The following is a 25,439-nucleotide window of genomic DNA, read 5'->3' as shown; positions in this document are numbered from 1 at the left end:
AGAAGCATCCTAGTTTACAAAATGCACTGAACCATCGGGAAGTTAAATCAAAATGGATCTGCAATGTAAAGGAATAAATTATAATTAAAACTGAATAACAGATTGATCTTTTAAACATTGAAAATAATGCAACACCTAGCCAGACAGTCCACTATGTTAGGGGGGAGAAGCAATCAATATTCACTTTTATTTATTGGGAAGCTGCAATTCATTTTCAACAGAACATCTGTAAATGAAAGGAAATAAATCAGCCTTAATAAAACAAGCCATAGTTGGAATGTTACTGAACAATTTAACGACAACACAGTTGCACTTTATCTCACCATCTTAAACAAATATGTAACGTAGCAGCAAATTATAGAAATCGACTGTGGAACCAGCTTGCATTCTTGCAAGTATTTCTCAGTGGTTTTGCTACTTTTAAAGTTTTACTGCACACAACTGTATCATTGTCAGCGAGTGTTTAGGCCATCATCTCACAATTATCAATTTGTCACCTTATGACAATTTGGAATTTAAATTAAAGTGTATTTGTCAGTGCATAACTTCTCAATGCCACTGACAAAATTTGTATTTCTTTCCATTGTTGGATCCATCCAATTAATCATTATTCATTCACATTAGGCCTACATTTAGACAATTAAAATGGTAATAGATTATTATTATTTTTTAAACAAGGCCCAAAAATAAGAAATGTTGTGCAAATTACAGTCAGTGATGGCTCTTAAAAAGAACATGAACATGTAACAGCTGACCTGATGACAATGAATGTGTACTACAGAGTTAGCTACTGTCAGATTTACTAAACATTCCCATGTTTCTTGCTGTAGTTAGTCATATTTATCATTGCAGCAATAATTTTCTTTGTGCGCATGAGATTAGATGCAGTCAGATACACCACCATTGCTACTAACCTACGGATTGCTTACACAACACAGGAAGCAAGGGGACATTCGGCAGCATTAAAAGAACATTGTGCAAAATCACAAAAACAGAAGAATAAGAAGTGAAAAGGCTTTCCATCAAACACATCCTAAATAGCCTTTGCAACTACAATATCAGCCATTATAAAAACAGATTCATTAGGTAAGATTATTCTCAATATTTGGGATCAAAGGGCATAGGACCCAACTCTATTTTTACATCAGCCATGTGTCTGTCTGTGTTCCGTCCTGCTCTGCTCCACTTCCTCTCTCTTTGTGACCGGGGCCGGGCCCTCTGATTGCGCTGCTGGTGCTTGGCTAGTCTTTCTTCTTTAGTATCCGTATTTGGCACTTCAAAGGGTCTACTGTGAGTTGGCGAAAAGAAATGTCAGAATATGGTAAAGCACAACATTCACAAGATCCTACTGAAAAAACAGTTATGAAAACTATAAACTTACCTTGACCCATAACGTTTTGAGTAGGTATCTCCAAAGAAGTGCCTGTAGACATACTCATCAAGATCTTCAAAGACGTCATCGTTGTGGCCATGGTACTCATCCATGTCCTCCAGGTAGTCTTCCACACCACTAACAAAGTCTGTGAACAGCATCTGATCATGGATGAAGACGCCGTTGTGAAAGAAATTTTTAATAAAGCTCTCCAGCTCAGTCCAGTGGTGGAAGTGGTCAACCTCCTGCTGGAGGTAGCTGTGAAGCAGCTGGTTGAACTCATCTGCTCTTATGGGGTCCATGGCTTTGTTGAAGAGGCTCATGGATTCTTGGTAGGCACAGTCGAAAACCCCAGAGCAACCTTTGGGCACTCCTCTTTGTTGTTGCTCAGCCTCTGGGTCCTCCTCAACTTTACCCCCTGACTTCCGGGTGTTACGGTGTGCCTGGAAAGAGTCATCAGTGGATTTACGAGGGTGACGATGCAGGGGCCTGTGGGTTCTGGGCTGCCATGGTTCCTCCTCTGAGTCCTTGTTTCCATGGTCTCTATGATGCTCCTGCTGCTCTGTCTTGGCTTCCTTCCTCTCATGAAACCTCCGATCGTGAGGCCGGTAAGTCTTGTCCATCATACGCGAAGCAGAGTCCTTGAAGTGGCGGAAGGTGGATTTCACAGAATCAGAAAACTTCCTCAGATTCTCCTTCACAGCCTCTTTGGCTTTCGTTATCTGCTCTTTGTGATGGTGCACAAACTCCTTGGTGGAGTTCTTCACCGCATCAAAAGTGTCTTTCACCTTCCCTATCACGCCATCCTTGGACCTCTTGACTTTGGCCTGCTTGTCTCCCTTGGCCCTCTCCTCTTTGGTTTCCACATAGAGCCTCTCCCAAAGGTCAGAGCGCTGCTGCTCAAAGCTCAGCTTCTTCTGCAACTCCATGAGCCGTGACTGCAGCTCTTCTGTCTCCGGGTCGATCTCTCCTCCAGCCCTGGTGTTGCGGCTGCTCATTTGCTCCCTAAGCTGGTCAGTCACCCTCCGCTCATTATCCAGCTCCCTCCTCAGTGTCTGGGCCTCAGCCATCAGGGCCTCCCTCTGGCTCAGGAAGCTGCGGAGGCGCTGCGTCTCCTCCTCCAGGTGGTCCTTCAGCCTCTGGTTTTCAGAGAGTATGGAGTCGGTCCCAGCCCCAGTCTCCTCCAGGTCTCGGATCTGGGAGCGCAGGTTCCTCAGCTCCTCCTGAAGGGTGGACAGGGACTCCTCCTCACGCTCCAGGGAGCTCTTCAGCAGCTGGTTCTCCACCATCAGGTGACTCTGCTTAGAATCAATCTTAACCCTCTCTTCACCAGTCTGCTTCAGTTTCACGACCAAGTCTTCTTTCTGGGCCTTGTTTCAAAACAAAAATACATAATTTGTTATGCATCCACAAAGGAGTATTAGCAAAACACTTAACATATGAACAACAAGGGGAACATTTAGGCCTCAAATTAATAATGAAGATGGTTAACAGTGAAACGATGACAAAATACAATTTCTTCAGTCAGACGAATAAATGACAAATCAATTAATGGTGAATTTTGTTGCAGCATTTGAATCTTTATCTTTAGATATTAGTCCACCTTAAATTTATATGGAAAGACTCACCACTAGTGTTACATTTTAACCGTAACCTGTACTTGCATGTTACCTGTAGCTGGGCCTGTTTGGATCTGAGATCCTGGTTCTCTTTAGTAAGCTTGTCCATAATCCCTGTGAGGGACAGCATCATGTCACTCTTGTCCTTTAGGTCTTCTCTCAGACTCTTAACCACGTCCTAAACGTGTGGAAACAGCATCACCAAAGTGAGCAAATGCATTGCTATAAAATGAGAATACACTTAAGCTTCATCTCACGCTACAGTTAAGTGGAGGGTCAAATGGTTCTCAAGGGGGCAAAAAGCCATCAAAAACAAATCGTAGAGAATCCAATTTGTAGAGAATAGTCACGTAACATGAAGAGTTTAAATGTGAAATCACAAATATAGCTGCGAGCAGCAATATGAACGTGGTCACAGGATGATAAAGGAGAAAATATCAGTTGGATAACAAAGAAAGTTCCTACATAATAAAGTGCTATCTTCCTTTATGTGCAATCACTGAAAGCATTGAGAAGAAGATTTCAAGAATTTTTATCATTAGCATATGTGCATCTTTTAGTACAGTGTGGCCATATTTGAATGCAGAGAAAAAACAACTATTAAAAGCCTTATGTCTAAATACAAAATCTGGAGTGAATCTGATGTATGGTTCATGAGGAGAATATGCCTGCAGATGATTTTGTGCATTAGCATTACATGACTTGAGATATCAAAACCAAATTCAGTGTGGTTCATCGTAGGGATGTCCATGATAGCGATGACACATTTCAAGTTGCTAGACCACTATGGAGTATATTTACACTGGTTTAAATGGACACATAATCCGATTTTGACCAATCCCCTCGTCTTTCTCAAAGTAATTTAAGACATGTACCATGGGCTTACTTTCCAGATTTGGTGTAATTTGGTCCTATGGTTCATGAGAAGAAGATTTTTGAAGTATTTTAAACCTATTTTAGCATATACGCATCTACTGGTATAGTGTGGCCATCTTTGAATGCAATGTTTATTTACTCTTTAGGGACTATTTTGAGAGACCACATTTGGAGTGAATCTGACTTTTAGTCCATGAGATTTATGACTATTTTAAGGATTAGCTTTAAAGAGTCAAAAGTTAATTGTTAAGTTTCCTTATTATTTTTTGAAGATATCAATGCCAAACATAACATGGTTCATCATGATGACCCTAAAGTTAAGTTGATAGGCGATTTTGAAGTGGATTTACATGGACACGTAAAATCTGATTATCAATAACTCAGCCATCTTGTAACCAATCCCTTAGCTTTTCTCAAACTAAGTTAAGAGATGTACCATGAGCCTACATGACGAATTTGGTCTTAAGTTTCAAAAATGTTCAAGATGGAACAAAATCTATGCTGACGGACTTTATGGGTCCTTGAGGCAAATTTGTTCAGCATAAAGAAAGACACCTACATACAACGTTTCAAGTCTCTAGGTTAAACGGAACGGAGGATATGAGGGTTTAATAAGTGAGGTTGCTTAACTTTTTATGGCTGCAGGGGCAGTATTGAGTAGCTTGGATGAAAAGGTGCCCATTGTAAACGGCCAGCTCCTCAGTCTCAGTTGCTAATATATGCATATTATTATTAGTATTGGATAGAAAACAATCTAAAGTTTCCAAAACTGTCAAAATATTGTCTGTGAGTATAACAGAACTGGTATTAGAGGCGAAACCCTGAGGAAAATCAAAACAGGAAGTGGCTTCTATTTTGAAAACTCCATGTTCCATAGCCTCCCTTTGCTGGATTTAAAGGGATATGAACCAGATTCCTTTTCCTATCGCTTCCTCAAGGTGTCAGTCTTCAGACATAGTTTCAGGCTTTTATTTTGAAAAATGAGCCAGAACTATAACATCGCGTCAAGTGGTCACATGAGTTTTGCTCACGCATCAGAGTTTGGATAGGTATTGCTTTTCCCTCTCCTACTGTGAAAGACGTTTGCGGTTGATATATTATCGATTATATATTTTTAAAACAACCTGAGGATTGATTATAAAAAACGTTTGACATGTTTCTGTGGACATTATGGAAACTATTTGGAATTTGTCTGAGTCGTCGTGACCGCTCTTTCCTGTGGATTTCTGAACATAACGCGCCAAACAAACGGAGGTATTTTGGATATAAAAATAATCTTTATGGAACAAAAGGAACATTTGTTGTGTAACTGGGAGTCTCGTGAGTGAAAACATCCGAAGATCATCAAAGGTAAACGATTAATTTGATTGCTTTTCTGATTCGTGACCAAGCTACCTGATGCTAAGTGTACGTAATGTTTTGTCGTGTGATCGATAAACTTACACAAACGCTTGGATTGCTTTCGCTGTAAAGCATAATTTCAAAATCTGACACGACAGGTAGATTAACAAAAGGCTAAGCTGTGTTTTCCTATATTGCACTTGTGATTTCATGAATATAAATATTTGTTGTAATATTTATTGAATGTAGCGCTATGCTATTCAGCAGTTGTTGATGACACTTATCCTGTTAGTGGGATTGCAGTCATAACAAGTTAACACTGCCACCTTTAGGCCAATCGGGGCAATTATTTTTGTCTAAGTTAAGCCTCTAATTTCGTTGGGCCAAATTAGAAAAAAGTTACCAATCAAATCTTAAGTTATTTGACCAGGTCAAGAAAAAATAAATCTAAGCATAACAATAGATTTCAGTGTCACTGTGAAGCCCTAAATATAAACCACAAAAACAAGGATAGGCTACACAGTATAATATAGGGGGCTTGCAATGTATTTCAATACAAGGACCTCATTGCCTAAAGAAACATTTTGCTACTGTATGTCATATCAAAAACTATTTGAGATCAGTGGAAAATGTAACAAAGCTAGATAGTGTTTGACCACTTCCTTTGAGGCATAATTAGCAAATTAATTAATTAATTAAAACATCCTTCCGTGTGGTGGGTGGTGAAGATACATTATTTTGCGAGCAAGTTGCTCTCTGGAAGGAGCAATAGTGTGCTTTAGTTGGGGCATAAGCATACTTACCACATAAGTTAGATTTTCTTGATGAGTAATAGTGAAATGAGTGCTCACTGAGCATTGCTGTAAAAGTTGTGGATAGATCAATTTAATATTGAAACGCTTAAAAGTTCTTCCTAAAATATGATACTGATAGTTCCAAATGTGACGTTAGGACTACTGGCACTTTAATGCCTGAAATCTGCATGTGTTCTGTCAAAAGAATGAGAGAATTCTATAGCTGAAACAAAGTTCACCAAAGAAAAAAGAAAAACCTGTTTCTAAGACAGGAAAATAACATGTATTTTGTTTTATTGTGCTAATTTATTTGAGAAGGATAGAGGGAGGTGGCTTATGATACCTAAATGTATGCATCAAGAACTCTTTACAGACCTTGTTGATGACATTTGGTCCTTTATGACACTGAGGGTGCAGATCTCTCGAATTACCAAGGTCGTTCACTCCACAGATCTTCTCCACAATCTTCTGCCTGTCCTGAACCTGTACTGTGCCTGTGTTAGAATGAAATATTAGGCATTCCCTTCATTTTCCGTAAGCATAGGCATGATTCACCAGATGATAATACACATTCAAGAATAGTAACACAGAAGCAGAAAAAGTTGTGGGAAATGTCCACGTCATGTTAGGTGCAATAAAAAGGGTTCCCACTCTTGGACAAACAACCATTTCAAGACTTATCCATGCAGCCCAATGAGTTTCCAAGATTCAAAACTATTTGGTGACATTGATCAGCAGTGGCAAAATGAACTCAATAACATCAATTTGTTATTGTGTGTATTGTTGACTTATGACCACACTCGCTGGCAAATTAGAAAACCCCCGACATTCCATGTGTGGGGTGTAGGTGTTGGAATTCCCTGACCCATGGGAAATTAGGAACCCATTGTTACCTCACCAAAGATGATGGCACAAGAAAGTAATATACTACCACACATAAAAACAGAAAATAAATGGACTTACATTAAACAACTGTCCCATCATGAGCATCTGGTTTGTAGTCAACTCACAAAATGTGGCACACCTCTGATTATGTTTCTCAGTCATACTCAGCATGTCGCCTTTCAGCCAGCTCTGAGCTTCCAATAACATTGGAAAACGGATTGCTTATTGACCACAACCCAGATACTGTATTACATTTTTACATTTGCACCATTTAGCAGACACGCTCATCCAGAGTGACTTACAGGAGCAATCCGGGTTAAGTGCCTTGCTCAAGGGCACATCGACCCTCTTAACCACTAGGCTACCTGCCACCCTATGACTAAATGATTTGTTTCTACACATAACAAACATTCTGATGAGGATGGATTCAAGAAGTCAACAGAAGCACTGTAATTCTCTTTTCACTATCTTAATAGGATGTGTATCCTTTCAATATGATCAAATATATCTATGTAGGCACTAGACATGCTTTGCATAATCCCACTAAACACACAGGTTTAGTTTGTGCTATTCAAAACTAGGATGCGGTGATGACACATAACATTCACATGACATTATCATGACTTATGCACCTAAGCAAGCTGAGTTAATTACCCTCATACCATCCACTCCATACTGTACCTTCAAATTTTCCTAGAACACAAAACCAACACAAGTTAAAACTGCTAAAACAGCCCTACTCGTGAATTCCTTTTACCAATGATTCCATACTTATAATGGGCAACATTGAAATTCTTCATCACATATTTACCAATACTTTCCCATGATGCTTACCATAGAAGTGACCAAAGCCCATGCTGATGGCGATGACGAGGGCTAGTAGGATACATTTGTTAAGGGTGCTGCTGACATGGCCTTGAGGTGGGGGTGCAACGCGAGGTTCCTGCTGCACCTCCTCCTCCTGTACCTCCTTCTGCTCCTCCTCTAGAGTCTCCTCTCGGTCACTGGGGCCAGACTCCTGCACCTCCTCTCCAGGCTCAGCCACAGAGCTAGTGGTGCTCTTCCTCACCCTGCGCCTCCGCACTACTGGGGTGACCTGCACTCCTCCCTCATCCTCACTGCTGCTGGAGTCTGCAACCACAGGCTGCTCTGCAGGGAAAACTGCAACATACACACACCCACACAAAAAATCATTAGTGCACTGAACCATAATTACAAGGTAGACATGTAGGTTGACAAGCTTGTAAATCATGCGTATGCTGCTAAAATCATTAACAGCACATTGCTGCTTAAAATATATTGTTTTAATTGCCCTCATTGATCAAGTAGCAATATATCATGTCTCCATTCAATTCTAATTAAAGAGACTGCCCCTAAAAAGCTACTTCTCATTTTGAAAACGGCCTATGTGGCATCGATGAGTCAGAAGCAGTTATTCTACTATCAAAATTGAATACAAAGTGTAAATGGGATAATTTTGGTCATAAAGTCAGTCTCGTCCAAAACAATGATTTGCGAGATGGGAAAAAAATGTATGGGTACCATAACAGTTTTCCTTGGGTTGGGTATATTTCAATCCTGCCCACAGTTGGCAGCACCAAGTAATCATCAGTTCAGCGCTCAGCTGCAGGCGACCCCATCCTAATGCCCATGGTCAATTTGGTTTGACATGTGACATCCCTATGGGGCTATTTAAGGACCATCAGTAAATTACACAATGTACATGGGACAATATTTTAAAATGTCAATAGCTCCAAATGTACTTACTTAAAAACCTCAAACCTGCAATAAATTGTGGAAATTCAAATATTGAAAGCGTTGAATGAGACAACTAAAAGATGTGAAACATTCAAATATTTTCCCATTTACAGTCATTTACTGATGAGCCCCTAGCTAGCCCTAGAGATAAGCTATTCAATGTCAAACCAACTTTGCCACAGCGGCACACCAGAGGGTGAAGCTAATTGGCTAAATAAGTTGGCTAGCACTAACTAGCCTAGGCGACATCAAGACAAGACCTGGTTAGCCTTTCAAGTTATCTAGAAGGGTGAGTGATTGTATATTCACTCTGCCAAAACAGTACATAAACACTTGCCACGTGTGAACACACACACACACACACACACACACACACACACACACACGAGACACACATTAAACCACACCCCTCCAAGACAACTCTTATTTGGCTTTGGTCATGGCTGCTGCATTTCTCAATGACCAAGTCGAAAAACTAAACCAAAATCAGGAAGTTCAGCCCCCCTTTAAAGCCTATACAGTTTTTTTTGTAAAGTAGGGCTCTCCAACCCTGTTCCTGGAGAGCTACAGTCCTGTAGGTTCTCAGTCTAGCACACCTGATTCTAACAATTAGCTGGTTTAAAAACCAGGTGAGTTACAACTGAGATTGGCACAAAAACCTACAGGAGGGTAGCTCTCCAGAAACAGGGTTGGAGACCCCTGTTGTAAAGCTAGGCTTCATGACATTGGTGCACATTCAACTGGGGAAACAAAAAGAATGCTTTAGTCTTCCACAGGAAATGCCAAACCTGTGAAACGGACCCACATTGCTGTGAAAATGTGATTATGTTTTGCTTAACAATAACCATTGATTGCAAAATCTGATTAAAGACATCCCTCTGGTAATAGGAGCAACATGTAAACAACATGCCTCAGTATCAAGTTTAATCTAGGTTACATGATCACAGAGGTGACCCGTAGCCTAAAGTTTAAAGAGAAATACAGGAGATCCAGACTAACAACTAATCTGATATACAATTTTTCTGAAATAAAATGTATTATAGGCTGAGCTAATTATACATCAGGTATATCAGTCAAACCAATGACATTTAGGCAAATCATCACTGGGGCAACTTTCAGTTGTTAAGCCTAAAAAAACACACATCATGCAGAAATACCACGCAAGTGTTTCGTTTCACACATTTAGTGGCGGTTGCAACACCCTTCAAAAGAAGCAGAACTTGTTTACATCATCGGACAGAATTTGCCCTGACAACAGCTTATCAGGTTTAGGCCTGCTACACTGTGTTGAGCAAGACAAGCAGCACACTATCATATTCACACCAGTCCAGTTTATACCACCTGAGAGAGGACAGCTGCCAGACATCTGCCCTTTCAGTTGGCAGCCCAAGTCCCACAGACTCTGTGGAATCTTCCAGTGGCCCATCATCAGCCTGGCTTTAGGACAAGGGGAAGGGGAAAGGGATAGGAAGGAGTGCTTTGTTGGTTTCTTCTGTTTGTCGTCATGCCCTATCTGTTCTCTTATCCACTTAAGTTGCTTGATCATCACCAGACCATCAAACCTTGCATGGAAACATCTCTAACTTTGAACTGCGAAGATAAATACAAATGTATCTAAATTCTCCAATTTACCTCATACTGGAATTCATTGAAACATCCCCTAAAGGGTGTGTTGGTTTGCCCTACCAGTCTCTGCTGCGCTGAAGGTGTACTGGCTGCTGGAAGAGGTGCCCAGGTAGAGCTCCTCATTGACTGCTCCCTCTTCCTCCTCCACCGCCTGCTCATCCCAAGGCCCGAGCTCAGTCTCCCTAGTGTCCCCCAGAGTCACAATGTCAGAGTGGTCACTGGAGGAGCACAGAGTCACTTGCTCGTCCCCGGCCACCTCACCTCCAGCCTGCAGAGGATATTCCACATGGTTGGCATAGGGACTGGAAACATAGCGACATGGGAATCATACAAATATGCAGCTGAAGAATGTTTTGTTTTTATCCCTCACCTCAGAAGCAGACAATATCTCATCTAAGGTTTCTTCTTTTAGAGTGGCATTAAGAGATGACTCACCCCTCTCCTCAGTGAACTCAGCTGAAACACATTTAGAGGACATTTAAAATTTGAAGAAAAGTTGAGTGCACGTCATCTACTGTGAGCACATAACATCCCAATACAGCTATAAATGTGTTTGATTACAGATGGTTAAACCAAATTATGTAGTTTTTCTGATACATGTATATTACAATGTTGAAACAGTTTAACCCAGTCATCAATAGTTTTTTTTTGTAATAGGCCTAGATATTTCATTTGTCATAACAAGGCATATGGTAACTCCTCCTACCAGAGAGAGTGGTGAGTTGGTCCTGCAGCAGCTCTGGCTCCAGCACTGCACTCTCTGGGAGATCAGATCCACATTCCAGGCCGTTCTCTGGCCCCAGGGCCTCAATATCTGAACCCTTAGAAACAAACCTATTATATTAGCCTACCACATTTTAGACAACCCTACATGAAGGCATACTATGATCTCCAGTTCACAGCATTAACCCTCAGACTTTCAAATTATTCTAGACAGTCAGCATAATGGCAGTTTAACTAGATGACATGAAACTTTGAATTAGCCAGTCACTGTAACAGTCATATCTATAGGCCAGTCCCATTAGAGTGCACTGAGGAATTTCAAGGCCTCTGGTTCCTAGTAGAGGTCGACCGATTGTGATTTTTCAAATGACGATACCGATACCGATTATTGGAGAACCAAAAAAGCTGATACCGATTGAATCGGACTATTTTTATTTATCTATTTGTAATAATGACAATTACAACAATACTGAATGAACACTTATTTTAACTTAATATAATACATCAATAAAATCAATTTAGCCTAAAGAAAATAATGAAACATGTTCAATTTGGTTTAAATAATGCAAAAACAAAGTGTTGGAGAAGAAAGTAAAAGTGCAATATGTGCTATGTAAGAAAGCTAACGTTTCAGTTCCTTGCTCAGAACATATGAAAGCTGATGGTTCCTTTTAACATGAGTCTTCAATATTCCCAGGTAAGAAGTTTTAGGTTGAAGTTATTATAGGAATTATAGGACTATTTCCCTCAATACCATTTGTATTTCATTAACCTTTGACTATTAGATGTTCTTATAGGCACTTTAGTATTGCCAGTGTAACAGTATAGCTTCCGCCCCTCTCCTCGCTCCTCCCTGGGCTCGAACCAGCAACACAACGACAACAGCCACCATCGAAGCAGCGTTACTCATGCAGAGCAAGGGGAACAACTACTAGAAAGCTCAGAGCGGGTGATGTTTGAAACGCTATTAGCGTACGCTAACTAGCTAGCCATTTCACTTCGGTTACACCAGCCTCATCTCGGGAGTTGATAGGCTTGAAGTCATAAACAGCACAATGCTTGACGCACAACGAAGAGCTTCTGGCAAAACGCACTAATGTGCTGTTTGAATTGATGTTTACGCACCTGCTTCTGCCTACCACCGCTCAGTCAGATACTTTGATACTTGTATGCTCAGTCAGATTATATGCAACGCAGGACACGCTAGATAATATCTAGTCATATCATCAACCATGTGTAGTTAACTAGTGATTATGACTGATTGTTTTTTATAAGATAAGTTTAATGCTAGCTAGCAACTTACCTTGGCTTACTGCATTCGCGTAACAGGCAGTCTCCTTGTGGAGTGCAACGAGAGAGAGGCAGGTCGTTATTGCGTTGGACTAGTTAACTGTAAGGTTGCAAGATTGGATCCCCCGAGCTGACATGGTGAAAATCTGTCATTCTGCCCCTGAACGAGGCAGTTAACCCGCCGTCATTGAAAATAAGAATGTGTTCTTAACTGACTTGCCTAATCAAATAAAGGAATAAAAATAAAAAAAATGGCAAATCGGCGCCCAAAAATACCGATTTCCGATTGTTATGAAAACTTGAAATCGGCCATTCCGATTAATCGGTCGACCTCTAGTTCCTAGTACTGGACTATTGGTCCTAAAAGGGTTAGCTGAGGTGCTCAGGCTGATGGGGAATCAAATAAGGACTCAGGTAGAGTCAAAAAGACTTGACTTACTTCATTACTTATGATAGTCCACCCACAGGAGGACTCTGTGTCACTTGAGCTCTCTGACATGGCTCCGCCAGCTGGTAAAAACAATGGAGCACACTGTAAAAAACGCATTAGGAATTTTTATTTTTTCCACAAGAGGAACATTTGAATACTCAAATGCAAAAATGTATAATTCTGCATAAACCCTCAGTTCACTGATATGACATTGAGATAGGAGAGTTCACAACAACAGTACACAGACATTGCAGCATAATGCATGCCTCGTTGACAGGGGAATGTCTAGCTCTCAAAAACCATTAATCTCCATATGGAGGGTTTTCAGCCATTACATTCGCTCACATTTGGATCCATGTCAACTACAATTTTGACATTGTTTTAACGTTTAGAAACGTCAATCATTACTTTCAAAACGGTTTTCTAAACATATGCCCCTTATCTTTCATGTCAGCGAGAACATTTATCAAATAAAAAAGATACACTTACTGTAGCAGTTGTGCACAGATTCATACACTGTGTGTGCCTCCAGTTGACGAACTACACTTCCTTCCTAGTTAGCTTACACCAAAGATTATGGATATACTGACAATACATGCGTCTCCCTAACAATGGGAGCCGTTGTCCACAAAGCGGCAAGACGGGCTGTCTAGCTTCTATCTATCTGTTCTTTGGGTTGGTGGATACATCTCATTATTATAATACTTTTTTGAATATTCGATGAGGGTTGTTGACTTTAACCACCTGTATTCAATAGAGAGAGATGCTATGCTACTAGCCTCATGCCATGACTATGCATAGCCATCTTGAGACAACTCGGATATAAAGTGTTTTTTCTCTCTCAAAGTTGCCAGTGTTGTGTCGAAAATATCCCCCTGCCAGAATCCCCCCTTCTAATTTCCTTAATTTTGTGGCTAGAGTCAAATACTTTATATAGAACAAACTTCAAGTCAGGATAGGCAACCGAAATTAATCATTAATGTATGTGTGTTATATTAAACATAGAGGGAGTCAAATGTTGGCAAGCAATAAACATTTCAGAACAACTATGGCTGAATTATTATCCTTACACTTTCAAAAAATACTAGTCGAATAAGCCATGGGAGATATGACGAATTTTGGCAAAGAGATGTATTGGGCAGCGGCACCGGGCGCTGAAGAGTGGGTTCGCCCAGGGCGCCGTACAAGCTAGAACCACCACATACACTTGAAAACTGCAGACAAAAATGCTTTCTACTACTAAGATCAGTGAAATGTAGGCTAAATTGACAACGGCGTGGAGAGCAGAAATCTCAACGAGAACAAGTCGCAGCAATGAAGAACCCGAAGGGGGGAGTATTCTGCCAGGAGGGAGATTTTCGGCACAACACCGGGTTATCCACGTGTCCTACTTATATAGTACACTCTTAACATACACTCTGAACAACTTATGCGTATATTCGAGAAAATAAGACATTAGTTTATTTGTTGACCAAATTCGACAGTCATTATTGACCTCCATACAAAAACTCATTGCTTGGTGAAAAAACACCACCTAAAGGAGGGAGACAGATTTTCTGCCGTGTTGGACATCTCTCTTCCTCTCTGCTAACACACACAGGTGTTCTGAACACACTAGACAGCGGGTGGCGAATTATGTCTTCCGTAAACAAGCGCTCGAACGTGGAGATATGGCTGTGTGGGAACACTAACCCTATAAAAGGTGTGTAGTAATTTAGTTTAAAATAAATAATTTTTCACTGATTATGAAATATACGTTACTTATTTCCAATACAGTACCGCAAGCGATGCGTGTTCATGTTTAGAGTAACTTAACACAATTCCCCCGTCAGAAGATACTATCGTCAATAGGCGCTAAAGTAGTTTGCGTCTATGAATGGTAGGGGATGTCATGTGACCCCCTTTGCTGGTGAATGATCGCACCAATGCCCCACTTTTGGGGATATCGAAAACTGTTTATGTTTCTCTGTATGGGCATGATCTTTTTTGCAGCAGAACATGATAAAGAGTTTATACAGCTTTCAGAGTACCCAGTAGTGGTTGTGTAGAATGTGGGTTGTGGGGGGCAAATGTCAACCCCACCACAACAACATTTTGGAATACTGTTACTTTGCCACCTAACTGGTTTACTGGTGAAGAAAAACGAAGCCAAGTGAGTATTGTTGATATTATTTCAACAACCAGAGTTGGTGCACACGGTTCAATGCATGGGGGGGCCTTCGTAGCTGCACTGTGCAGGATTGCGATGTCGCCAGCTAGCTAGCCAACTACAGTTAGCACACGAGGAGTCCAATCCGCAATCGATTATTCAACAAATTGATGTCTGAATAGATAGCTATATATAGATAGCTAACGTTACATATGTAGCTATGTAACGTTATTATATGCACAATACTAACAATTTTCATTAGAAATGACACAATCAGGTGAAAATGCGAACTGATGGGTGTTTTCTGCAAACAGCTGCTAGATAGACTGACATTTAAACAGCTTCTTGCTAGCTACCTAACAGTAATAGTTAGCCACTCGCACAGTAAGCTACTAGTACGCGTTAGTTTCTAACTTATCCTACTCTGTAACGACAAGTAGTATGACTTACAAACTACTCTAACTTGACAAAACACCAGACAGTAATATCATTACCCAGTAAGTTTCCAACGTAGAAAGTACGTATTTCTGCAAACGATTCTTGATATTGCAGTCACAATTGCGCTCTCACAGCTTCATCGATTTCAATTCAACAACAACACAATCAGCGTCTCGTCAGCAACACTAAAAATAGTACTTCCGGATGACAGAATTTCGAAAACGTTCTAAATAAAAGTATCCCATGTAATTGTAGAAACGTGTCAATAACCTGTATTTATTCATGATACATGAAAAATAACTGTTTAAACATTAACAATGAAGGGGGCAGGCAGCAGGGTAAGGTCAGGGGGAGAAGGGGGCAAGCAGCAGGGTAAGGTCAAGGAGGAGAGAAGGGGGCAAGCAGCAGGGTACGGTCAAGGAGGAGAGAAGGGGGCAGGCAGCAGGGTAAATTCAGGGCATGCTCAGAGAGGACACAAAGACCTCTGGATTATTCTGCTATTTCAATTAATTATGTTATGCAGCACAATGAAAAGAGTGATAATGCATTTTTGAAGGAAGTTGCCCAAAATCTGCAATGGTCAACTGCTACAAAAAACACAAAGGACTAGTGTCGGGCTGCTTAAATGGAAAGATGAGAATTTTGATATAGGCTTGTGTTATGCAGCTAAAGGAAGGTATAGGCAGGGATAGTAAAGTGGTGGACACTGGTGTTAATCAGGTGCTTGAATTAATTGAGTCACAGGAAGGAGTAGTAAAGGGTGGACCTAGTGCTATAGTAGGAGTTGAATGTACTGATAGTGACGCTGTTCTCTGTAATGATAAAGTTAACTATGGAGTTGACCGTACTGATAAAAGCATAGATCAGAATAATTTGACACATAAATTGTATGGGGGTGGTTGTGATGTTGGGGAGCACCAGAAAGTTAAGACCTGCCACAGAAAGGGGAAATAATTATAATAAATGTTTAGATTATCATGCTAGTTCAATGGCAGTACATGCCATCATGCAGCATAATGACACATTTGAGTTCCAATTTTGGGAGGAAGTTGACAAAACTTTGCAATGGCCATCTGGAACAACCATTATCATTAATTGTAGTATCAAATTCTTAGAAATATGTGTAGAAGTACAATTCAAAGTCTTGTTAATGAGATTGAGGAAGAGGTTGAGTTGACCAACCCTTTGAGCCTGTCACCCATATGTAATGACATATGAGATAAGTGTGACAGCACAAACTTAAGTCAGTGCAACACAGTCAGACAGTACACTAATTGATAAAAAAAACACCAAACAAACACAAAAGTGGGGAGAAGAAATGCAGTGAAACATAACTATGGTGAGGAATAGGTCACACATTAAAAGAAACCCAAAACACTTGTTGCTGTAAATAACCAAATAATAGTAAATGAGCAATGCTAGCATGTGATATCTGTGAAATTGGTATCAATTTGATAGTCGAAAGGATGTAGAATTTCCTACTTTTCTATGCAACTCAGAATCATGTCGAGATCATGTACAGCCATTGCAAAATGGATGTAGTCTTAAAGTGGACTGTGACACATTTATACATTATATTGCTAGTGACAAGGTGAAATTAAACAAAATGGTACAAACAGAGAATGTAAATTAGGCTCAGGTTCAAAACCTATTGCCTGTGGAGAGTTTAAATGATGGAATGTCAACTGCTCAGAGAAGACCCTCAGACTGCCAACTTGATATGCAAAATGTATACACTTTTGAGGATAAAGAACCTGCTTCTGAGTTTCATCCTGATGTAGCCAATAATTCACATGACGAAGTGTCAGTGGTGCTGCTCAATCAAATCTCAGACACCCAAGATATTGGGATTTAATAACCACTTAAAGACAGAAAGTTGTGGTACAAGTAGTCATACAGGTTTATTAGATGAGGAAATCATAAGCTCTATGACAACTGATACAGATGAGAAGCATGTAACTGGAGAGGTAGGTTGATGTATAAATAAGCAGGGATACACTGAAATGTGTTTTGTGAGATGAGACAAACTTTGGATGGTTTTGGCATACCACTCTAAATAATGGTGTGTTTTCATTGACTCGTGATGAATGGAAGAGGGTCCATTTGGAGAGGAATGGTAGGTACAGTATTTGGTTAGTAGCGAACCTACTGAGACTTTTGCACCTCACCTTAGCTGAGACAGTAAATGTTTTCCTCTACAGTGATACAGTCCAATATGTATTCCATATACAGAGAACTGCATTGCTGGCTATGTTCTGTTGCATGGGTAAATAGTCAAACTGAATTACCAAATCTCTTGTATTTATTAGCAAAAGATAAGACAACTGCTGGGTACAACACATAGCGTTATGGTTTCACAGAACTAAACTAAGCAAAAAAAGAAATGTCCTCACTGTCAACTGCGTTTATTTTCAGCAAACTTAACATGTGTAAATATTTATATGAACATTACAAGATTCAACAACTGAGACATAAACTGAACAAGTTTTACAGACATGTGACTGACAGAAATAGAATAATGTGTCCCTGAACAAAAGGGGGTCAAAATTAAAAGTAACAGTATCTGGTGTGGCCACCAGCTGCTTTAAGTACTGCAGTGCATCTCCTCCTCATGGACTGCACCAGATTTGCCAGGTCTTGCTGTGAGATGTTACCCCACTCTTCCACCAAGGCACATGCAAGTTCCCGGACATTTCTGGGGGGAATGGCCCTAGCCCTCACCCTCCGATCCAACAGGTCTCAGATGTGCTCAATGGGATCGAGATCCGGGCTCTCCATGGCAGAACACTGACATTCCTGTCCTGCAGGAAATTACACACAGAATGAGCAGTATGGCTGGTGGCATTGTCATGCTGGAGGGTCATGTCAGGATGAGCCTGCAGGAAGGGTACCACATGAGGGAGGAAGATGTCTTCCCTGTAACGCACAGCACTGAGATTGCCTGCAATGACAACAAGCTCAGTCCGATAATGCTGTAACACAGCGCCCCAGACCATGTCGGACCCTTCACCTCCAAATTGATCCCTCTCCAGAGTACAGGCCTCGGTGTAACGCTCATTCCTTCGACGATAAACGTGAATCTGACCATCCCCCCCTGGTGAGACAAAACCGCGACTCGTCAGTGAAGAGCACTTTTTGACAGTCCTGTCTGGTCCAGCGACGGTGGGTTTGTGCCCATAGGCGACGTTGTTGCCGGTGATGTCTGGTGAGGACCTGCCTTACAACAGGCCTCCAAGCCCTCAGGCCAGCCTCTCTCAGCCTATTGCGGACAGTCTGAGCACTGATGGAGGGATTGTGCGTACCTGGTGTAACTCGGGCAGTTGTTGTTTCAATCCTGTACCTGTCCCGCAGGTGGGATGTTCGGATGTGCTGATCCTGTGCAGGTGTAGTTACACGTGGTCTGCCACTGCGAGGACGATCAGCTGTCCGTCCTGTCTCCCTGTAGTGCTGTCTTAGGCGTCTCGCAGTACGGACGTTGCAATTTATTGTCCTAGCCACATCTGCAGTCCTCATGCCTCCTTGCAGCATGTTCAAGCAGTTGAGCAGGGACCCTGGGCATCTTTCTTTTGGTGTTTTTCAGAGTAAGTAGAAAAGCCTCTTTAGTGTCCTACATTTTCAAAACTGTGACCTTAATTGCCTACCGCCTGTAAGCTGTTAGTGTCTTAATGACCATTCCACAGGTGCATGTTCTTAAAATGTTTATGGTTCATTGAACAAGCATGGGAAACAGTGTTTAAACCCTTTACAATGAAGATCTGTGAAGTTATTTTGGGATTTTTATTAACTTTGAAAGACAGGGTCTTGAAAAGGGGAAACTTATTTTTTTGCTGGGGTTCAGGATAAAACACGAGGCTTTAAGCCACTAAAGGGTGCTACTAAGACAAGACACATGAGGCTATAAGCCACAAGGCCATATAATCATCCAGAAATACAACTCAAACAAACTGGAAATAAATTGAAACCGTGATAGGATCTGTAAGAACCAAGAAAAAGCATAGAACCAGTCCTATACAATTACATATTAAAACATATTCTTTATCTTATAGAGTAGTAATTCTCTTTAGTTCAGATTTTCCCTGGTGTAGTTATGATAACAATTTTGACATGATACACTATGGCTATGCAAAGCTGAAAAAAATCATACAGATAGCGTTTACCTCAGACTTTTGTTTTGAAGGAATAACTTGAAAACTGGAAGTCTTAATGCTGCCACCGGGACGCGAATGTTGCTGTCATGACGCTAATAACAACAGACCTTTGCGAAGCTGAAGAACGTGTAACGTAATGAGGGGTAGGTTTAGTTTTAATTATGAGTTTGCGTGAAGTGAGCACGTCCTTTGCCAAAGTTGGAAACTACAGCTCCCAGTATACTATGGTCTCTGGATCACGTGATTGATCAACTGAGAAATACATGGGTAGATGTAAACCAACATACTAAACTCATGATTTTAGTCTACTGCAATGATTATGTCAGTGGGTTGTCTTTATTCAATACGCCCAACTTTATGTAAGGTTTGTATAATAATACACACAAGGCTTAGAATGAAGAGATATGAAGCAAGGAGGATGATCCTTCCGATCTAGTACATCTACATCAACTGTCGCGTCAAAACCGTCGCAAAGGAGGGTAGCTACGGTAACCAACATCCTGAATCCACGACAGAGGTCTGTCCTCACCAACCAACTATCAAGGTAAGTCTTACTTTAGGAGTTTACAAAGTTTGTCTGAACCTTGTAGCGTTTCATATAACAAGGTTTCCCAAACTCTGTCCTGGGGCCCCCTGGGTGTTTTGGTTTTTGCCCTAGCACTACACAGCTGATTCAAACAACCAACTCATCAAGTTTTGATTATTTGAATCAGCTGTGTGCTAGAACAATAACGTGCACCCAGGGGGAAGGGCCCAGAACCGAGTTTAGGAAAAACAGTCATAAGGCATGTTGATATTCAGAGAGGAAGACGCAAAGAGATAGCTAGGCCCAACTCGGCTGAAAGTCTGTCGCCCACCAGGCAAGGAGATTTTGTATAATGAGTGTCGAGTTTTGTCAACAACAAAAAATGTATGGCTTATTTGCAACATTGGCATAACATCTCTCAATTGAATACAGTCGGTTGACGTCAACAACCGACTTTAAATATTAAAATAATGAGATGTATCAACCAATAAAAAAGAATAGGCGTGCTGCTTTTTGGACGACTCCCATTGTTAGGGCGGAGAGACCAGTATCTTGTCAGTATCCATCATCTTTTATATTTTGCGAAAATCGAGTTTGGGAAACCCTGAACTATTTGATATATTTTTTTGTTATCACCTGACATTCTAGGTAGACTGGTAGGCCTTGGCAACAATGTCGGCTCCTCAACAGCAGGAACAAAGCAAAGCCCTGTGTGCAAACCCTGGGAATCCTGTTTTCTCATGTATGATGACCCCAGTGGTTAAAAACAATTCTCCTGTGCCATGGGCAAAGCCTCAAAGCCCCTTCTACAAGACCACCTCAAGTGACTATGGCATTAGTCCTCCAACATTTGAATCATCACCATGTACCTACCACCCACTTTCACAAAGATTCACAGAAGACCTTGGGAACTGTGGGATGTTACGTGACAACTCCTTCAATACAAGTCTTGATCGAAGCAGGGTATATGACTGCCCTAATTTGCAAAACACTATCTGATTTGATTGACATGGTAACATTGTCTTGGTGTTGATTAAACTACCTGGTGGACCTTCACTCCATTGACAATGATTGGTGTCCTGAAAATGCATTTTTGCTGTACATTTAAGTTCTACAATATGCATGTTGTATCATTCTACTTACACACAAAGTAAAGCATAGTTTTACTTGCACTTATGTTATTTGTGACATACAGAAACACACTAATAGCTGGTTACGTAAAGCAAGTTACAATGTTTGACTTTTTTATTGTATCACTATAAACATATTAGGCTACACTGAACAGGTGGGCTATCAGCATTCATTGTAGTGTTCCTCATTGCAAAAATATATATGAATGTATTAAAAAATATATAATTCAGGTCAGGGTGCACTCCCTTGGATGATTTGTCTGATTTTGTGTGTGTCAGCTTGTAGAGTTTCATTTTGAGGATCAATTGTCAAAGCAGCCTGGTAATCTTGAAGACCTATAAAAATATTTCCAAGAGAGAAAAAAAGTTTAGCTGACTGCACCGGCCATGCTTCACCAGCTATCCCTACTTCCTAGCCTAGGATATCCACAGCTGCATTATTTCAGTCACAAGGCTAGACGGCTTGTCATTCGGGGCAGAACAAACTAAATAATCAACTTTTTAGCCAGCAGAGGTCAGTGTTAGAGGGTAAAGTACAAAACACCCATCTCTGGAGCTACAGTACATAATCTTTACATTGTTTTTATTTTATTTAACTAGGAAAGTCGGCTAAGAACAAATTCTTATTTACAATTACAGCCTACACCGGCCAAACCCGGACAACGCTGGGCCAATTGTGCACCGCCCTATTGGACTCCCAATCCTGGCCGGTTGTGATACAGCCTGGATTCGAACCAGGGTGTCTGTAGTGACACCTCTAGCACTGAGATGCAGTGTATTGTGCAAAGTATTCTCTTTTTTGCGTTTCACTTGTCCAAGTATGAATAACAATAAGGTCTAAAACTAAAATAGAACGTGCAAAAGGGGAGCCATAAAGCTTGAGAAATGCCCTAGTTGATGTTGCACAGACCTTCAGTATAGAGCTCCAGTTCACAAAAAGCTGTGCCTCGTCTTACATGAGCTCTTGTTCTGGCACCTGCATTGCCAGCCACAGGTGGCGTCAACAGATCAAGTGCCTGCAATGAAAGATTGTGTGTATGAAGAAACATTGTTGTATAGAACATGACATTACAATCTCTTTTACCAATGCTGTTGAGTAAAAGGAAACATTTACACAAGGAAGATGAATACTGACCCAAGAGGAATCCTCAATAGCTTTATGAAGATTCCTTAGTTTCAAGTGACAAGCAGCACGGTTTGAATACATGGCAGGAATCTTTCTGTTAAGCTTTATGGCAAGGCTGTAAGCATTGATCGCAGCCAAGTAGTTACCTGTTGCAAACAATTTGCTGAAAAACATGGAGGGAAGACATTTAATATTAACGCTATGCTTCATTGTTCTTATGATCACTGATTTTGACAAGATTAGCCTACTTACTCTCCTTTCTCCTTTAACCAGTCAGGGTTCCTCTCTTCTTCTGTCAGGTCCTTCAGCTCTGCCAGGTTTACATTTATTGCCCTTCTGGCCTCGGCCTGCTTCTGAAGCCACTGTTCCAAAAGAGCACATTCATATGATTGGGTTGGCTTGATAAAAACATTTTTTTTTTTAATGAAACATGATGCTACCTCCCAATATGGAACCGAGAATGGACAAACACATCCCGTGCCCATAGCTTAAAGTAAAGACAAAGCAATCAATACCCATACTTAAAGGGAAATTCCACCACTTTTCATTGTCTCCGGCAGAATACCAGCATTTACATATGTGAAAATGGCGCGTTTAAGTTAAAATGTTCTACCCGACGTCATAATCAAAAGTGAAAACATTTTAAAAACAGTGATTTTCAAACATTCCCAGGGGCGTGGGGAGAAAGAATATACCTTCCCTCTGGCAAGAAACTCTGTGCAGGTTTTGAAAATCAGTTTTTCTGGCTTTTAATCCTACCCTGTGATGTCACAGAGAATCATTTTTAAGACAGTTCTTATCTTTTTAACCACATATCATAGAAATGTGCTGTTTTAACATACAGTATGTAGACACTGGTATGGTGCTGCAGATAATGGATATGAGGTCAAAAAGTTGCGGAATTGCTCTTTAATAAACCACAGTTCCAAAGATTCACTGATGAAAAAAACTGGTTAATACTTGAAAGTGGAAAGGGAAAAATTAGTTTACACCTCTTCCTCCTCTGGTACTCTTGATTCTCGTAGAGCCGTGGGAAACACTCGTGGTGTGAACTTGATTTGAATGTTGCCTGTGGATCTTGGAGCTGGCAAATCCACCTGTTTTTTCTTGCTGATTGATTGAACGCTGTTTTTCTGATCTATGTAAGAAACAAGCAGATGATATTCATTACGGAATACTCAACCAATCAACGAACTTATGATTGCAGAGTGTACAATTAGATTGTACCAGAGTTTTATTTACCATGCTTGACCTTGCATTGGTCTGATGTTCTGGGTACATGCATCTTTTCTGATTTGCTTTGTTTGTCAACCTTGATTCTCTGACTTTGTAGCTTTAGTTGGGCCTCCTCCTCTGCTATTTGCCTCTGCTTCAGTTTCCATGCCTCCAACTGTGCTGTTGCTTTCTCACATTCATCATCCTTCATTTTCTGGATCTTGGCTCTCCCCTCTTCTTCAAGCTGAAAATATAAAATAACTGAAAATTAAGATGGATTCTTAGCACAAATTTCAGAGAATATATTTTACAAGTGTATCACCTTCATCATGGTCTCCAGTGCATATTTTCTTTCTTCTTGTGTTTTCGTGGCTTTGGCTTTCGACTCAGCAGCAAGCTTTGCCTGGGCTTTCAAGAGTGCTCTTTCCCTGATCTCTCTCGATTTGTCTTTGTCATCTAAAACAGATAAACACACACACTAACAAGAGCCTTATAATATCATCTTTGTGTAATAATACCAATCAGGGACAAATGTAATACATACAATGAAGTTGTCAAATACTGTGACTACTTTGCATAATGTATTGCAGCTACTTTATACCCATGTCCATGGCGTTGTTGAATAGTTGTTTCTGTTTGGCTTTAAGGGCATTCTAGAGCGTGCATTATTTCCCTATAAGGCACACGGTATATCAGCAGGGTAGAATTCAATGGCTTTAGTTCATTCTTACAAGTTCTATATTTTGAGCTGCTTTTGAGAGTAAAAGTAGAATTGAAAACATGATTGGCATTGCTGAATTCGATTTCAATAATAGCATGCTAGGACTGATGGTTTGGTTAGCTAAACTAGCAAGTCTGTTTGTTTAGTTACCAAGGCAACTACTGTAGCTAGCCTATCTAGTAAACTTGCTAGCTACTTCAGTGGATGTTGAACACATTTCCAGCAAAAGTATAGCCATGGTATAAAAGGGATATCAACTTGGGGCTCTCAATGCGTTCTCTGGAAAATAATGCAACTCCATGGAAGGTTTATTTCACTCTGCTAGCGCGTCTTCCATGTCATTTAATATTTTCAAATACATAGCCCCTCGTCGATTATCGCTTACATAGCTAATTAGACTAATATCTATATTGCTGTTAGTTAATGACTTACTGTTATTAATCACAAGGTGCTCCCACAGTCTCTCCTCCTTTTTCTGCAATGTGAAAACTGCAACTCCATTTCCAATTTTTGCTGTGCTTTTGTCATCATCTATCGGCTCAGACAGGAAGGCTTCAAATAAAAACGGGGGGAAATGTACCTAAATGAAGGAGGCAAATCAAATAAAAATGGTGGGGAAATGTACCTCAAATGAAGGAGGCAAACCAAAGCAAACTGATTACCAAAGCAATTGTCCATCTACTACTGCATTTAGGTAGGCACTAGTTTCCAAAAAACTTTTACCTTCAGATATTCGTCTGTGGAAAAGATATCTACTTTCCCAACCTTTACTCCTTTTAATGGTACATTTATGTAAACAATCGTTTCTGTCTGTGTCCATGTGTAATCTTTGACAATCAAAGGCATTTCAAACCAATTTATAGTTAACTATGATTTGCTAAATTGCTGTGAGTGTGTGGTGGTAGCTACAACTTTGGCAGTTGCCAAGGAAGAAGTAAAGTTGTTTCCGCGAACGATTGGTGTACTTCCTGTTTCAAAGTTGATCTCCTGTTAAAGGGCCACTGCCAGGCCAACCTGCTTTCAGATCCTAGAGCCCAGCTGGACTTGAAGGGTTGAAGCAAAGAATATCTGACAGTTCTAAATGTTCTGATGTCGTGTTCCTAGTGCTCTAATGGGCTATTTTTTTAAGGTCTGTTTTGTAGGTGTAAATCTGAGAGCCCAACATTTTCACACATGAAAGCGAAGACACAATTTCAAAGTTGTATTTATTAAAATAAGTTTTGCAATAAAATCTTTGTTAATTTAGAAAAATAGTTTGTGGCATTTGTAATA

General features: G+C 40.5%; 2 protein-coding genes and 1 long non-coding RNA gene across 10 annotated transcripts; 1 reads left to right on the top strand and 2 right to left on the bottom strand.

Annotated features, from left to right (window-relative positions):
* Positions 1 to 173: 173 nt before the first annotated feature.
* LOC139384662 (cell cycle progression protein 1-like) lies at positions 174 to 15,524 on the bottom strand. 8 transcript variants are annotated; one of them, XM_071129478.1, is made up of 11 exons: positions 15,358 to 15,485; positions 12,724 to 12,816; positions 10,978 to 11,092; positions 10,642 to 10,727; positions 10,332 to 10,539; positions 9,987 to 10,082; positions 7,722 to 8,048; positions 6,378 to 6,496; positions 3,044 to 3,169; positions 1,382 to 2,742; positions 174 to 1,288 (listed from the first exon to the last, which is right to left on the bottom strand). In XM_071129478.1, exons 2-11 carry the CDS (start codon positions 12,781 to 12,783, stop codon positions 1,099 to 1,101), a joined length of 2,688 nt encoding a protein of 895 aa, XP_070985579.1. In that variant the 5' UTR covers positions 12,784 to 12,816; positions 15,358 to 15,485; the 3' UTR covers positions 174 to 1,098. The 8 variants fall into 8 exon arrangements, with proteins under 8 accessions (XP_070985579.1, XP_070985580.1, XP_070985581.1 ...); XM_071129479.1 differs by having other exon boundaries at positions 12,724 to 12,794; XM_071129480.1 differs by lacking the exon at positions 9,987 to 10,082 and having other exon boundaries at positions 12,724 to 12,794; positions 15,358 to 15,524.
* A 4,332-nt stretch (positions 15,525 to 19,856) lies between these two features.
* On the top strand, positions 19,857 to 21,335 carry LOC139384788 (uncharacterized). Its single transcript, XR_011628878.1, has 2 exons — positions 19,857 to 19,993; positions 20,624 to 21,335. It is a non-coding gene; the product is annotated as an uncharacterized lncRNA (long non-coding RNA).
* LOC139384787 (dynein axonemal assembly factor 4) lies at positions 21,207 to 25,103 on the bottom strand. The gene is made up of 9 exons (XM_071129670.1): positions 24,891 to 25,103; positions 24,600 to 24,747; positions 23,769 to 23,902; positions 23,474 to 23,690; positions 23,224 to 23,369; positions 22,484 to 22,593; positions 22,241 to 22,394; positions 22,016 to 22,121; positions 21,207 to 21,441 (listed from the first exon to the last, which is right to left on the bottom strand). Exons 1-9 carry the CDS (start codon positions 25,011 to 25,013, stop codon positions 21,338 to 21,340), a joined length of 1,242 nt encoding a protein of 413 aa, XP_070985771.1. The 5' UTR covers positions 25,014 to 25,103; the 3' UTR covers positions 21,207 to 21,337.
* Between the last annotated feature and the right edge of the window lie 336 nt (positions 25,104 to 25,439).

The sequence above is a fragment of the Oncorhynchus clarkii genome, chromosome 26 (genome assembly GCF_045791955.1).
Source record: "Oncorhynchus clarkii lewisi isolate Uvic-CL-2024 chromosome 26, UVic_Ocla_1.0, whole genome shotgun sequence".
Classification (NCBI taxonomy): Eukaryota; Metazoa; Chordata; class Actinopteri; order Salmoniformes; family Salmonidae; genus Oncorhynchus; species Oncorhynchus clarkii.
Note: the sequence above shows the minus strand (reverse complement) of the source record. Positions and strands in the feature narration are given on the sequence as shown.